Source organism: Musa acuminata, chromosome BXJ2-9 (assembly GCF_036884655.1).
Source record: "Musa acuminata AAA Group cultivar baxijiao chromosome BXJ2-9, Cavendish_Baxijiao_AAA, whole genome shotgun sequence".
NCBI classification, from domain to species: Eukaryota; Viridiplantae; Streptophyta; class Magnoliopsida; order Zingiberales; family Musaceae; genus Musa; species Musa acuminata.
In genome coordinates, this window is record NC_088346.1 from 7,240,126 (window position 1) to 7,256,562 (window position 16,437).

General features: G+C 40.1%; 3 protein-coding genes across 5 annotated transcripts; 1 reads left to right on the forward strand and 2 right to left on the reverse strand.

Moving 5' to 3' along the window:
• Positions 1-820: 820 nt before the first annotated feature.
• On the reverse strand, positions 821-8,140 carry LOC135622908 (tryptophan synthase alpha chain-like). 2 transcript variants are annotated; one of them, XM_065125235.1, is made up of 9 exons: positions 7,853-8,136; positions 6,772-6,918; positions 6,638-6,703; positions 4,662-4,770; positions 4,411-4,487; positions 3,225-3,302; positions 1,768-1,845; positions 1,192-1,251; positions 821-1,107 (listed from the first exon to the last, which is right to left on the reverse strand). In XM_065125235.1, the coding sequence occupies exons 1-9, from the start codon at positions 8,036-8,038 to the stop codon at positions 973-975; spliced, it is 936 nt and encodes a 311-aa protein (XP_064981307.1). In that variant the 5' UTR covers positions 8,039-8,136; the 3' UTR covers positions 821-972. The 2 variants fall into 2 exon arrangements, with proteins under 2 accessions (XP_064981307.1, XP_064981308.1); XM_065125236.1 differs by having other exon boundaries at positions 990-1,118; positions 7,853-8,140.
• A 253-nt stretch (positions 8,141-8,393) lies between these two features.
• On the forward strand, positions 8,394-10,597 carry LOC135622909 (protein OSB2, chloroplastic-like). 2 transcript variants are annotated; one of them, XM_065125237.1, is made up of 5 exons: positions 8,394-8,832; positions 8,950-9,088; positions 9,171-9,255; positions 9,573-9,679; positions 10,096-10,597. In XM_065125237.1, exons 1-5 carry the CDS (start codon positions 8,453-8,455, stop codon positions 10,300-10,302), a joined length of 918 nt encoding a protein of 305 aa, XP_064981309.1. In that variant the 5' UTR covers positions 8,394-8,452; the 3' UTR covers positions 10,303-10,597. The 2 variants fall into 2 exon arrangements, with proteins under 2 accessions (XP_064981309.1, XP_064981310.1); XM_065125238.1 differs by having other exon boundaries at positions 8,396-8,832; positions 10,111-10,597.
• A 1,548-nt stretch (positions 10,598-12,145) lies between these two features.
• LOC103997573 (auxin-induced protein 22D-like) lies at positions 12,146-13,323 on the reverse strand. The gene is made up of 2 exons (XM_009418836.3): positions 12,771-13,323; positions 12,146-12,678 (listed from the first exon to the last, which is right to left on the reverse strand). Exons 1-2 carry the CDS (start codon positions 13,127-13,129, stop codon positions 12,627-12,629), a joined length of 411 nt encoding a protein of 136 aa, XP_009417111.2. The 5' UTR covers positions 13,130-13,323; the 3' UTR covers positions 12,146-12,626.
• Between the last annotated feature and the right edge of the window lie 3,114 nt (positions 13,324-16,437).

The following is a 16,437-nucleotide window of genomic DNA, read 5'->3' on the forward strand; positions in this document are numbered from 1 at the left end:
GGAAAAATGACATCCTCTCCAGAATAACACACTTCATGGAAACTGACTTCACTGTGGCCTCCATTTCTGTAGAGATTAGGCAGAGCAGGCATCAATCCCCTTTTGGTTTTGGTGTTCCAATGGAGACAGATTTGTTTTTCTCCTGGGTATGCAAACATCTCAGATTTTTCTTTTGAGTACTAAAAATGAGTTCAAGTAATGGAAGTACAGCATAGATACCTTGGACTCATGCATGTCATTGTTACACCGGCTGTAACTTTGAAGCCAAAGCCTCCAAAGAGAAAGCAAAAGCAAAAGCATCAAAGTCAACTTTCATATCCATCTTTTTATGTCCTCCATGTAGATCAGACATTATTATCAGTAGTCTAGAATTACACCTACAGACCATCCAATTTTTCTACTCACATAAGATCCTACAAATCACACACACTTGGATAACATCCAATAAATTTAATCATGTTAAGTTTCAACTCATGTCAATCTACAACCAGTCTTGAGTGGTGAAAAATATGGTACCAAAAGGAAGCCAATAAGAGTCTAAACATAGGTGCCAACAATCCCATATTAACTTCCTTATCCTATGTATCGGATGAGGTAAGTTATTGGGAGGATATTCTCGGCTGTAAAACATTTTCAACCGAAAATGTTTCCCTGCAAGAAAGAGAAGCCAAGAATTTTCAACACACAGCCCAAAGACATATATATACATGACAGATCTTACGTAAGATTGTGTTAAAGATCTTAACTTACAGCATCAGCCACCATTTCATTCTTCCCTATTATCGCAGTTTGGAGATAAGAAGCAAAAGACAAGTTAATATATTACAAAATAAATACTCCTGTTTAACCCCTCAATAAGAAAGTTGCTTCACAATAAAGTCAAGTTTGCATGCTATAATTCCTAAAGAAAAGGGTGCATATCCGACTAAAAGGAACTAGCATATCATTTGTTCTAGCGTTGGCAGTTATTTCTCAAGGGAGAGCAGCCTTCAAGGACCTAGCAAAGGCTTCTAACTCTTTCAGTCCTTCCTCAGGGGACTTTGCCTCACCTAAAAGCTTAACCATAGCACTGCCAACGATGACGCCATCTGCTCCCCATCCAGCAACCTAGAAGATCACTGAACTGGTAAATCTTAGAGCAATCGAGTCACGAATGGTTAGGATGGCTGACAGCATATTCCACCAACTGACCTGCTTCACATGCTCCGGTTTGGATATGCCAAAGCCAACTGCAACCGGTTTACTTGTTGCCTGCAAGTAATCATAGACATTTGGCATGTCAGTAAGCCAAGCAGTTGTGTTTTATAGGATTAAGCAACTGTCAAGTTATAACAAATATGTTAGGTTATTATTTCAAGTATACCACCATCAACTTATTCTCAGCTAAAACCTCCACAACGAGCAATCTTAATAATCATGACTCTACATCACTTAGATCGACTTTCTTTGTTTTTGAAAAAGGATACACAGTTGAATATGATAAATCACCATGTAATTAACCAACCAATACTTTTAATTCTATCAATTTTCTGGAAGTATAAGTTGGCCTGTGCCATGACCCAAGAAACTGTTTTCTATATAATTTAAACCTTGCTACTTCTAATTGCTACTCAAGTTTTGGCTTTGAAAATAATATAAACGTGTGTTATCTCCAAATTCCAAGACAAAATAATTGGACATATACATATGATAGAAAGGACACTATCTTTTTTCATCATTGAAATTAATTGCATTCAGTAGTAATGGACAAGAAGCAAGGCTGCGCACCTCTTTAATCTCTTGCAGGAGAGATTGTACACGTGAACTGACAGATGCACGGGCACCAGTAACTCCAACAGAGCTCACCTACATAAAAGATTCAAAAGACTATAATTAAATGACATTCAGGCAAAACAACTACATAAAATTGCACAATGATTTTTGGAGCTTAAAATATATAATGTTTAATTATTTTTTTTTTTAAAGCAAAATGTACAAATACCAGAACAGTGAGTGGCAAGATGCCAGGATCAAAAAACAATTCAAAGATCAACTGTAGCATAGAAAACACTGATTTTGGCAACTAAGATACAACCATCTCAAAAGATCAATCATTCCATAGAAAACACTGATGTTGACGAGAAACAAGGACATACTTTTAGATAGTGTGCAAGTGAACAATGATCATCCAAAATAGTTTAAATCTATAAAATAAATGGTTAGAAATACTTTACCAAAGTATTTTGGCAGAAAAACCAACAGTCCTCAACCTCCATTTAGCTCAGACCTAGACTAAGACTCATCAATACTTCATGACATGTGTCTCCTATTCCTAACTTTAAACCCACCTGTTCCAGTTCATCATTATCTGGCTAACTGATCCTGTATGGAACCCCTATTTCCATCCTAGTTAATCATCTCCCTCCTCTGATGTCTGCAGCCTCTCTGCCTTTGCCTGAACCTTCTTGAAACAAAAGCCATTCTCCAGCCTCAATCCAACTGAACTGAAGAGAATATTGCCTTCAGTGATAATCATAAGACTAATCTCTCAAATTCCAGGTCAAGCACATTATAGCATTGACCATCCACAATCCTTGCTCTCTTTATGGCCATTGTTGAAGGCCATCCTGTTAAAGCAGCTGGAGTGTCCAAGTTCTCCACAATAAAGAACCCCAGCAGCATCATTCCATTGTCTATCGAAGCTATTACCGGTCAGTGGAGGGTCGTGACATGAATGGATGATAGGCTGATTGTGGCAAATGTATATCTTAGTTTCCAAAAAATTATATAAGGAAATGAAGTATATAAGCCTTACCAGTATTGTTATCGGTGATTTTAGGTTCTCAATAAAACTTCCCTAGACATGCAAGTGAACAAATGACAGTTGTAGGGATCTTTTCATCAAATCAAGCTAGATGATCTGTGAAGCTTCTTGTATATGGACTGATAGACAATCAATGGATACACTTGAATACTCAGAAAATTAAAGAGGATTCTTGACTGACAAACTAATAGAACAGAGACATTATGCTCAAAAGAAATTTACGGATGACTAGCAGCATCTAAAAAAGAAGCATTAGGAGGCAATCTCTCCATCACAAAGGTACATCTCTGTTCTATATTTTTCAGTTTTAGCTTTTGGTGGCATTAGTGTTGGTTAGATTTGTTTATCCATAATCTGATGCCAGGTGCCTTAATGATATTGCAGATCATGTGAAGAGCTTGAATAAAGTGAAACAAGTTACCAGGTACACAAATCCTTCTGAAGCTTGTACAATTGCTTTCATTCTTTCTGTTGGTGTAGTAGGTGTTGTAAGCAGCACCTATGATGAAATAAGGGAAGAGAGATAGTACAAATTGAACAAGGAAGACATCATAAAATCTTAAACAATCCAAATGTTCCCCACCTTATCTATTGATACAAGCAGTTGGATGTTAAATCAATAAAAAAAATTAAAAGTGTTTAAAAAATATTGTGCAACTACGCAAGCACACAATAGTCTCTGGGGAACCAAATAGGTTAGGACGCGAGAGATATTCATACAAGATCTCGGAACATAAGCATGATTTCTAGTTAAATAAAATAAAAAATTACATAATCAATTCTGACATAATGAGATTATAGGTAAGCTACCTTTATGTCACAAAGAAAAAAAAAACTTCACAAATGTACTATATGCAATTATATTATGCATAATTCTTTTTCATTTCGATTTCTAAAGACCATATAATGCAGGATCTCTGCCCACCCTATAGTCAACAGAATTGAGAATGCTGCCTATTACACCATTAAAATTATCCAAAGGTTATTCATAGGAGACATGGTGTAGATTGGTAATAGAAGCCAAAAGGGGTAAGAAAGCAAAGACAAAAGAAAGAAGAGTTCAGATGTCAAGTCATATATTCTGATATGACAGATATCAGAACTAAAAAACATAGAATACTCAACTGCAAAAGCAAAGTCTTTCTCAAAATATTTTCCTTGTTCAGAAGGTCAGAAATGATAACATTCCAAAATGTCTTTCTAGACAGTTATTCTGTCTCCAATACAAATTATTTGGATATTTTACTTGATGGTTTTCAGTGAATAGCGATGGAGAAAGATTAGCAATTAAGAGTAAAAGAAGACTGTGATGTAATGGAGACATTAGTGCAAAAGTGATGTGGTGTTCAACAATCTAGCAGTATCTGAAGGTTGATTTTCATGGTTCTTTCTGTCTCAGATTCCTGTTCTAAACCCATTTTTTCTTCCTTTTTCCCTAAGTAGTAGAATATTTTCCATTAGCTACAGAAGATTGTTATTGGTAGAATCATGTCCTTTATTACCTATATTATGTGAAGTCAAATATAACATTCATCACCAAGTACTTCGAACCGTAGAAACTGGAACAAATCGGTCCATATGCGAAAATAGATATGGGAGGGGCATACTAACTCAATCTTATGCTTAGCAGCTTCTTTTGTCAAACTTTCAGTCTCCTCCAAAGGAACATCAGGCACGACAAGCCCTGCAGAACATTTTAAACACCCCAAAGATTAAGGAAGCATATAGATAAACAACTAAAATTTGCAGCCAAGGAAACACCAAACAGAAATTGCAGAATCATATATGTGAGAAAACTATGCTGCATTTGGAGGAAAAGATGAAACTTGGTGGAGTGTTCAGATGGTTGAACAAGTACCACGCACACCAACATCTTCTATAATAGACATAAACTTATCAACTCCACGCTTCAGAATTGGATTGTAATATGTAAAGAGAGCAATTGGACAAGATAGTTGTGGTATGACCTGAAAGATAACATAAATAACGTGAGATTTATCATCCAATTTATATGAAGTGGAAAATATAAAAATTAGTGCAAAAAAAAATACTTGCTCTTTTATTTGTTTCTGAAATAAGTTAGTCAAGATGATATTCATGCACCACTACTTAGTCAAGGAAATCAAATCTCCAAACAAATAGAAGTTCTGCTTCTGCCACTACTCTCATGCCTAGCCTCAAGGCCTAACTAATCAAGTGGCAAGCCCATGATGGTCATGAGCTTGAATGCTGACATTATTCAAGTTGAACAATCGCCATGTACCATACCATTACCAAGACCCTCAGGCAGAATTTGATGCCTCCTAAAGCATATCATATACAGGTATGACATATTCCATGCCAGTATTTACCCCAGAACAAAACCAGCAAGCAAAACCACTCCTACAATTCTAACTACAATGTACCGTTCAAAAACCATGCATTTTTTGTTTCTCAAGATGTGGCTGATCACTTCATTTTCCAGTGTTGTGGTACCCATTTCATTTGCCAAAGCAGATTAAAACCTATCAGAACCATGGGAAAGAGATGAAAGTCCACCATTGTGTTTGCACAAGAGAGACATTTTAAATGAATGGAATTATGGAACATATGTAATGATATTGTTAGGCATACATTAGTTTCTTCCTTTTCTTTGGCCTTAGCTCATGGTAATGTAAATCATGATTGCTGCCCCAAGCAATCATGACTTGCATATCCAAAAGAGAAAGCTAAGGAACATCAGGCAATTCAATTCCCATGTTCACTTTGTAGGTATCAAGCAAAACAATATTGTTTACTACTTTTCAATTTTCTTTGGAGATGTCAGAACATGTTGCCACATGGACAATACAGCACTTGGCACATACCAAGCCTATAAATTTCTCAGAATGCACTCGTTGATTGGAATTGTAACCATATGCATGCCTGTATTTCATGTTTAAGATGCTCCAAGGATCAAAAAGAAAAAAGAGACTGATACAGAGGAAAGGAATTTAGTGAGATTCACATTTTTAGTCTTGTTTAAATTCTATACAAGCCTGAATCTAAAAGTTCATCCTTCTTTCTACAAAATTCACCATTCTATGATACACTGACATCTACCAGAGCAATGCATAGACAGAGTTATGTTAAGCATCCTATGATACTCGCAATCTTTCGTCATCTATTAATAAATAGCACACTATTGTTCTGACCATTTGGGGTCAGCTAATCATTTACATCACAACGTGTGGTTAAGGATCTTTTGGTCACCAACAAGCCTATTTCCTTCTTCACCCTTCGCCTTGTTTTAGTGGTTTCAAAAGAAAAGAAAAACAAATAAATGAGCCTCTATATTTTGTGGTCATCAATTTTGGTGGTCCTATTATTGGAATGCATGGCTACTCTGGTGTAGAGTCCCGGTTAAGTATCCCCCAGCCTGACGTTAACATCTTTACTTTCTTTAATCAAAACAAATTACCAAATGAAACAACAAGCCATGTTTCGTATTCGTCCAACCGGTTCATTGGTCAACTCAATCTAACTCTTAGCCAATTGGTTGAAGGACCTTGGAATGTAAGATGCACCAGAATCAATCATGAGTTGCAGGACATAAAGGTTATTATCCCACAAAAAACCTGCTCAAGTAAAAAACATGGCAAATGTTCCCTTTCAAGCTATTGAATACTCACTTTATTGACTTAAATAATAGACCATGTTGTGTACAGTACATTCATGAATTAATATCTTACCAGATATTTTAAATGAGAATTCTAACATGAGTTGGCACAAGAATTGTGCATGTATGCAAATGACAATGAACGATTAAGTAAGAAATAGAAATTAACCAAAGACTAATGCTTATGATTGACATACCTCCCTTAACATTGAAATGACTCCATTAAAGTTTGTTCCTTTTGCTAGAGCACGTGTAGCAGCAGCCTAATATACATAAGATTAACCACACCATATCCAACCACCAGATAAACGAAGTAGACTGATAAGAGTACCTGGATAACAGGCCCATCTGCCAAAGGATCAGAATAGGGCATGCCCAATTCTATCAAGTCTGAACCAGAAGAATCAAGAACTTTCAATGCTTTTGATGTTGTTGATAGATCAGGATCTCCAGCAGTAATAAAGGGTATAAATGCAACCTATAGGTCATGGAAGAGATTACAAGCAACAACTTTACAAAAGTAAAAGTAGATTCTAATATTTACATATGAAAGCCAGATCCTAACCATATAACAAGTATTGTAAAGCATTATTGAACACAAATAAAAGGTAGTGTAATGCTTACTGAAGGTACATTCTGCTACTCCAAAATAACACCTGGTGATGTAATTATAAAGTGCAGAGATGTATTGTAAAACAGAGCTATAAATAATGATTATTGAAATATTAACTGCTTAAGATACAAAAAGAACTCAACTATAAGAACATCCCCAGGGAGGGTTAAACAGGAAAAATAAACTCACTAATTAAGCTAAACAACTGGCTCAAGAACCACAGTTTTCAATGTTATTACTTCTTTACATTTGCAATTGTTTTAAATGTTTTCCTTTCAATAGTATTTATAAAGAGCATGAATGTCAGCACCTCACAATCAGGAGAATAATAATAAAAATATAGAGTACCACAAACAGAAAGAGAGGCCAAAAAAGAAACGGTAATCGGGAAAAATAAGTAAAAGGACGAAGCAGCAAGAAATTTCAATTCTATCCAAATTTGAATTTTTTTACTCCAAAACCAACTGTTCAAAGCAAAATTTAGAGCCAGTTTTACCAAGATTTTCTTTTTTAGCAACAAACGAGAGAAAAGAATATTTCGTGACGCTGACTCGACCTGCACAGCAGCATTCAATAGAAACAAAACAAAGAAGAGAGGGATCTTCGGATTTCGAGCAGAGTACAAGTCAAGGTTCGCCAAGATTAAATCTTTACTTCACCAAACTGAGAAACAACATGCGAGCCAACCCAACCCACCTAAATATGGCTCTTAGAACATACAATAGATCGAGAAAAGAAAAAACACGACACTGCGGAACAAGAACGATATCAAAGGCGGAGTAGAATCTCGGGCGCTCACCTTCCCTTGCTCCTTTAAGCAGGAGAAGGTCTCGGAGATGCCAGGGGGCCGCGCGACGTTGAGGGACGCCATGGGCAAGAAGGATTTGGGCGAAGAGACGGATCTACAGGAGGGGCGAGGGAGGGAGATGCCGCAAGAGTTCCGAGAGGGAAGCAACGACAAGGAAATCTTAGAAGCGACGGCCATCACCGCCGCCTGGGGTTTTTTGGGCGACGAAATGCGACGGGTTCTTGTGGCGGTCAAGACAGGAGACGGCTTTCGTCAGACACATTCACGACTAGGTGGGCCCTCTCTGAGTGAGAACGTGCGACCATCTAAACCCCTCGGGCAGCAAGGGTGTGCGCTTCGACTTGGGATGAACGCTGTTAGATGGGCCCGGCTCTACTCACACGTGGCATCCACCCATTGGGATGAGAGGGACAATGCATGTTTCACTGGTTTGAGAGAACAAAAGCAAAATTAAGCTCCCATCCATTGCTTTGAGATTCGCGCTATCCGGTATCAAAGGTTAAGAAAAGCTGTGAACGGTGCGCTCTGCGGTCTTCACCGTTGGCTACAAAGGAACTCCCACTCGCGCTAAACCACCAAAAGTAGAGAGACATGGCGGCACTGCCCATTGCGTCCCTTCTCCAGACCCCCTCCTCCCTCCTCTCCTTCCTCCCCTCCCCGAACCCTAACCCTAACGCCTTCTCGTCGTCGCTTCCCCAGGGGAAGAATCGGCCCATCTCTGTGGCCGTCGTCCGCCGCCGTCACCCTCCTGCTCCGTTCCCGGCCCGGTGCTCGAGCGGCCATAGCGAGCACGAGTACGAAGGGGTGTCGCACCAGCGGCCCCAGGAGATCCCCTGGAGCAAGGACCTCGCCAACTCCGTCCATCTGATCGGGATCGTGGGCTCGCCCGTCCAGATCAAGCACCTTAACAGCGGGAAGGCCCTCGCTTGGACCCGCCTTGGCGTCAAGAAGTCCGCCTCCGAGACCACATGGTAACTCTGGCTTTGGTCACCGACTCGTCAAAATTGGATTTTCGTGTAGTTTCCACAACGCAGTCCAGGTGTTCGACGGATTGCCTTTTTTTTTCTTTTTTTTTTGTTGTCCTGCAGGATTAATCTGACCTTCTGGGATGAACTCGCTCATGTGGCCTTCCAGCATGTGGAGAAGGGTCGCCAAGTGCACGTCTCTGGGCGACTTGTGTCGGATGTTGTCGAAGGGGATGATGAGAAGCGGCAGGTTTTTTACAAGGTGTTATTTTGATCGCTTCCTGGTGTCCTGCTTCTGCTCATTATGGTCGCTCAGTTTTGGTGATCTTTGTTTCTTGTGGTAGGTGGTGGTTCAACAGCTGAATTTCATCGAAAGGAGCTACTCTACAGTGTCATTGTATGAGCCAGAGTCACGTTCTGTAGATTCAGGTGCTCGAAAGTATTTCTTGGATGTTTCTCCCAAATTTGACTGAGTTCGTCACACACAAGAACATTGCTCAAGCCTTAGAGAATTTTGGAGGATGATCCATCGTTGAATGGACTCATACTACGTGACAACTAGATAGTTAATGATGCACTTCATCCGGAATTAGAATTCATGATGTGCCCTTGGTTGCCTTAAGTTGTTATGGACAGTAGCTTTAAGATCCGTTTGCTTTCATCTGTCAACCCAATTCCTTCACTTTGAGTGTTGAAAGACTCCTTTTTGTTAAAGTTGCTTACTGCTTGTTTCTCTGGTAATGAAGGTACTAAGTTTGGGAGCTATGTGGGTAACTCTTCAGGTTCTACAGAAAAGCTCTGGCAAGCCTTCTTTGCTAATCCAATGGACTGGTGGGATAATAGGAAAAACAAGGTTGCAGAACTATCCTCTGTTCCATATACTCTATGATGTTTGTGGAATGTAGTTTTCTTGACCAAGTTGCACTTGTATTTTTCTGATATATCGTGTGCATATATTTGTTCATAAAGTAAACAAATTACCATGTTGCGTGGTATATATTTCTTGTAGGCATGCCTATTCATCCACCAATCAAAGCATTTATTGAAGATAGTAAAGTAAACCACTGTCAATATCTTGTATTGCATGTTAAAAATTATGGTAGAAGATTGTGATCTTACTACTCGACTGCAATAGGATAACTTTTATCTCTCTTGATAGAGAAGTAGTATTGTCATAAGAAATAGTATATGCTCTTGCTTTTGGAGTATTTTTGGTCATTCCAATTTCAAGTGTCATGTATTTAATTGATGATTCAAACTTGAAAATAGTTACAATTTTTACAGAGAAACCCCAAGTACCCTGATTTTAAGCACAAGGATACTGGTGAAGCATTATGGATTGATGCTATGAACAACCCACATTGGGTGAAGTCACAATTGGCTATATTGGATTCAAGAATGAGCTCTCTCCACCAAGCTAATGGCATGAGTCCTGCTGTTTCTTTTATGTATGATGGCGATTTCACTCCATTCTAGCTTGATTTGCTGACGTGTGATAGAAGATCCTGAATTGCTACTTGCCTATGTGAAGTTCCCAAGATTGGCATATCATTGGGGATGTTTAACATCCTTTAATCAGTTTTCTGCAACCTGATTAGTGATTGCTCTCCCGTCTCTGGATGACTCTGGCATGATGTGTGACTTTATGTGATGAGGGATTAATAGGTTTAAGTAAAAGACCAACTATATGACATACTCTTGTGAATCTGGTTTCTGGTGATGTAATGAAGCTATTTTCTTTCATAATATAGATTCATATGATTTGTTTAAACAGTAAGGAAGCACAATGGTCTCTTTACAGAAAAGGTTGTTATTCACACTGATGATGTAGAGCCATGAGGTCTAGCTACTGAGAGTCAGATTTTAAAATATCTTTGTTCTGATGATAGTATCAGCCTCTTATTTACAGAAATTTGCACCCTTTTATGTTAATAAGAAGAGCTAGTGAGGTTTCTATAATAACCAAAACTTTTGTCAGGAAAACATCCAGCCCATCATGCGGATTGCGCATCATCAAGAAATTGGAGGTTCAATGTGGATATAAGAGTCAGTCCTTGAATCTTTCTTTGATACTCATTGCAGTATCATGATAGTTGACCGAAACATTGGGAAGAGTTTCTCACCATTGAGGAATGGTTGCATGTAGCATATGATCTAATGTTATTCTATAACTTGCATGTCAAGGTCAATTTAAGTGCAAAATTTACTTCAGTTTCCTAAATGATTGAGGTACTCTTTATGATTCAATTGCACAAATTCATCGACTTTCTTTTGTTTTTCTTGAGTAGGTTGAAAGATGTGTTGTCTGTCGTAATTGATACACTGCCATGTTATCCTTTGTTTCTGGCAATCTATTGTGGGGTTGGTTTCAATTGGTCTATTTTTTTTACTAAAATTTACATCATCCTTTGAGTGGTTTCATGTCTTTTTTTTGGGTGGTTCATATGTAACTTAATTGAGTTACATCATTTTATAAGGTCGGCCATTTTGCTACCTGATAATATGAGGATTCTATCCAAAGTCTGAAAATGTATTTAAAAAGACTTGCTACTGGTGGAGTTCTTGTTTTTCACTGGGATAGTTCATGTGAATAATGGTTAGTAAACACACACACATATACACAGTTTGTTCTTGCTACTCGGATGAGTAAGAAACTGGCTAAAGGTTGCTATAAGGTACTAAATGGCAAAAGGTTTCTATCAGGTACTGGATGGATCTATTTTCTGATCAACTGACAGGGATTCTTTTGGTGATTTACTTAAATTTCTCACTCCTATGACTCTTAACACTAGCATATATGTATCACTACTATTTCTTGGCTTGCAAAATGTTGATTATGGAGAAAAGGTCACCCATCTTCTAAGATTTCTTGGACTTGAGCTTGATGAGAACAGAACCAAAGCTAGAAGTCCTTGACTTATGTTATATGAATCACAGAATGATTATATTTCATTTTCCATAGGTCTTGATCACTGGAGAGTTCAATCTTTATGAATGCTATGTTCCAACAGTGGTTCTTCAGTGTACTCATGTCATTAATTGCATGTAAGCCTCTTTGAACTGCCTTTTATATGAGCTTAACTTGAAATTAATTTTTAATCTGGTATTACTGTTCAAGGTTAATATTTGAATGGTTTAATCAGTTGTCGCATCTCTCATCAATTTAATCTCTTTTGAATGTACTTAGAATTGTTTCTGTACTCTATTATATTGTCTGATGTAGAAATTTATGTATTTTGTACTCATCAAATGAAATGATTAATATATTATAATTAAAATCTGTTCTTAGATCATCTCAGCTGTATTGTTGACCCACAAATCAATCAAAATCATTTCACTCAATAATTAAGATGTGCACTGATTGGTGGTGCTGACCCACCATGTAAAATTGTCTGTTCATCTGGCACTGAGATTTCCCTATCCAAGGATACAAGTGTCCTGTTGGTTGCTGATAAGGTGATGGAATTCAATCCCCTCATGCTTGTTCCTGACATGTGAGGTGTGGGGACTTGTACTGCTGTTTCTTTCTTCCACCCCTGGAAGATGATGGTCTGTTCTTGGATCTTGTCAGCCATCTTCCTCTCCCTGTAAACAATCAAGAGCAAGACTTCTCTCATTTTCAGTGTCCTCCAACTTTTGATGTTTTGGAACATTTGAAGGTAAGATGAACATGGAATCATAATCCTATGCTGACCACAACATAACTTGTATCTTTTGTACATTTGCAAGGCAACATGGAAGCATAACCCTATGTAGATTACAAGATTCCCTCCTTGTGCTTAAGAAACCCAAGATTGTCTTCAGATCCTCTTGGTTATTATCCTCAGCTTTTTGCAAGATGATGTGAACATCCTACAAGCACCATAAAATGTGTAAATATTGGGGGGAAAATGCACAAATAACAGCATTAAAACACTCATAGATCTTGACATCAATGTTCTCACCCCCATGGAACGTCTCCAACCAGCATCAGGTCTCCATCCTTGTCTTCATAGGTGATGGCGTACTCGGATCCTTTGCCACCTTCGAAGCACTTGAACATGTCCTCCAAGGCTTTACTCAGCTCCTCATACCCCTTGTAGGCCGCGAGATCGATCTTCCTCAAGTAAGGAGCTCCGTCCATGCTGACCTTCACGAAGAGTCCGCCCGCCTCGGCCGCCGCCTTCGTCGCCTTTAAGGTGTTCTTCCTGTAAGACCGGATCGGCGGCCAGCCAACCACCTGTGGCCTGCCGCCGGGCAGCCCGAGCGTCAGCTCTGTCGCCTTGAGGCTATCTGTGTCCATGTAGTCCGCTCCACCGTCCATCTTCTTCTTCTTCTTCTTCTTCTTCCTCCTCCTCAGGTAAGTGCAAGTGGTGGCCTCCAACAACACAGGCGATGGATCGAGGAAGAGCTTGTGCAGTCGAGGGATGTGGTTGAGGAAGGTGGTCGAGGGGTTCCGGGCGAGGGAAGGTGATAAGAAGAGAAAGACTTAGCTTTTGTGTTTGGCATGGAGGTGGGCGAGGGTTGCTTTATAGTAAGTATGATGGGAAGGTGAAGGAAGCGTGTCGCCAGACTTTTCCTTATTGCATGGAACTGACTGTTAGCAATGTATTAAGTGTTAAATGAAGATTATAGTAGATATAAAAATAGTTTTATATATATATATATATATATATATATATATATATATATATATATATATATGTATCTTGCAGGAGAGAGAGAGAGAGAGAGAGAGAGAGAGAGAGAGAGAGAAGGTTGACCTTGTAATGGACAACTAGGCTGGTCGTCTGAATGTGCAGCACAGCATCCATGAGGGCCACACGTCTGTCGGATCCGGAGAAGGCCCGGCAAGCCACCAGGCCGCCGCCGCGGCCGCTCCGCCCGGGTCGGGCAGCTGACATCCTTTCCACGGCGGTCGATTGGCCGACCAACGACCGTCGCCGTTGGAGTTGGGGACTACGCGCACATGTGCTGCTAGGCTCAGATGAGCATGGGGGAGACTCGAAATGGCTTCGAGATCTTGTCTGTGTTGGAAGGTCAACAAGTTCATCAGATCTCTGATTGCTTTACTTCCTTCTTCCTTGATGACACAAAGTAGCTGATTAATAAAGAGGACTCTTGATTCATGTCAATGATGTGCGAGGATTCTGCCACAGTTGCCGAATCTGTATGAGATTATTATGTCTCTCGTGTGCCTCCAAAATGATGTGCGGTCTGAGCACTAACTTGAGCTTCCTTCACTGCTGATTCCTCCAACACTTGCCGCCTGTCTCTCTCAGTCTATGCAGGTATAAGATTCTCGTAATCACTGTTCAATTAATTTGTTTGATTTCTTTCCTGATCCACCATTAAGCAGCAAGTAATCGGATCATATTTTCTTGCTGCTCTCTCTCTCTCTCTCTGTATATATATGTACATATATATACCTAATATTGTTGCATGGATATGTGATATATCCAACAGACAATGAATCCAGCTTAAAACAATTGCAAGCTGCCGATTCCAGCTCATTTGGAAGAGAGACATTGAAGTCGACGCCCGTTTTCTTAGTGTGCAGTGGAGATGCCCATTCTCCGTCTCGTTCAAGACTTGTTCTGTCACATATCTTTAGGCCATAACTGCAGTTAAATGCCTCTCGCTTTCTCATCCAGTCTTCCTCATCCTGGGACGAGATCAGGGAAGAACACCGACGGACCAGCTCTCGGTCATTTGAGCTCAGGTTCCTCTCCAGAACCGCACTGATTGCTTGCTGATGAACTGGAGATAGGGACGGGAAACACGAACGCCTGTCGACGGTACTGGCAGGGAAGGTTTCATCTCTATCTCGTAAGCCATCCAAGCTCTCCACAAATTAAATCACCACCATCAACTAGTCGATATCTTGTGGTTTTCAAGCCAACAAAATAAAGTGATAAGCTTGCATTGTTGAGGAGGAGAGCAACGTGTAACCAACGCCTGCCACGAGAAGTAGCCATTGATGAGCAGATCGAGACAAGTGGAGCAAGAATTGCTGTGTAGGCATGAGGAGGGACATGTAACATCATGTCAACATACACGTGCATGTGTTCTTTCTTTGGAGCTTCCTGTGACCAGGGTCCCTACCTTCGTTTGGAGTGGAAGAGCAGCCCAGCTCGAGGGCCATGACTTGTTTGCCCATTAATTCCATGCAAAGACTTGCTTCTTGCTCAGTTGTCTGTCCATGGTGAGTAACTCTGCATGGAAGAATGACACCAGCAGTAGTAGAAGAACACAAGCAAGCCTCAACCCAGTTATAGATGAAACATCATAAAAGTCGTTCTTCTCTCTTCTTTATTGCTGTCCCAACTCAATGAGAACGAACACGCACACGCTGCATCAATCTCTATTGCTTCTCTCACTCAGCAACCAATCACTTGGAGTAAATAAGAGCCAGCATCTTCCTCGGCTGTAATGGCCACTACGTGTACTCACAAGTTTCACCTGTTCGTCACCTCCGATCCACCGCTGCACATGCTCTTGCCGTGGATTACCGTGACCCATGCATGTGGACTAAGCGACACGTCTAACTCGATGCAGTTCAAGGACGAATCGGATCAATGGGAGCATCGGTACTCGACTCTTCTCCTCGAGTTAGTCTTCTTGGATCAAAATTTGAGTTTTTCTTTACCTAATATATTCAGATTTTTACTCTATTATTATTTAAAAGATTATTCTCTTGATATGAGAGTTTCTACCCCCACAGGTTGAACTGAATGCTAGTGGAAGAGGAAGAAGAAGTAGCAAATCTTGGATAATGAACTGTGATTAGGCAAAGCTGAGGCAGTGGTTTGAATGCATGGTTGGTGTGTTTGGCAAGGAGAAAACCGGAGCACGGCACATTGATTTGGAAATGGACATGACGAGAAAGAGAAGGCAACTGCAAGGTTTGTGCGGTGGAAGTGTTCCGACACCGGAGGTATGCATGACTTGGAAGAAGCTCCAAGTGTGGCTCTAATCATCTTTTGGGTGTCTCCTAAAACAATTTAGAGAGAGAAACAAGTTCTTGGAAAGCTCCATTATCATCTTCATGGATCTGTAGTTATCAATGCCATCTAATTAATCTCTTCCCCTGTAGATCTATCAATTCATTGGCCAATATAGAACAGCACTCTTATGACATCGTCCACAACCAAACCACTCTCATGCAATGTATGTATCCATGATTCCATTCTTGGCAAAGCAATAAGCAATGTATCCGATATATATATATATATATATATATATATATATATATATATATATATATATATATATATATATATATATATAACATCGGAAGAGGCCTAATTGATGTGTTTAGTCCTATGATCTGTCTTGGTGAAGACACGGTTCACGTTGGAGCGGGTTCGACGCAACGCCACGCCACAAGCCGCGCAAACTGATCCACCGCACCAGGGTCCCAGTAGGCCCCACAGCGTCGCTAGCACCATCTCAGCCGTCCGTTTGATGGCGGCCGGGCTCGGGCCGTCCGATGCCAGTGGGGATTCGGTGTTGGGCCTCTGGTCCAGCTAAGCGAGCATGTCGACGAGAGACCTTTTAAGAATCCTTTTTCGCCCGTTCGTAACAGGCTCACCAATCTACCCTCTTGTTGATTGGGTTAGTGTTGGGGTC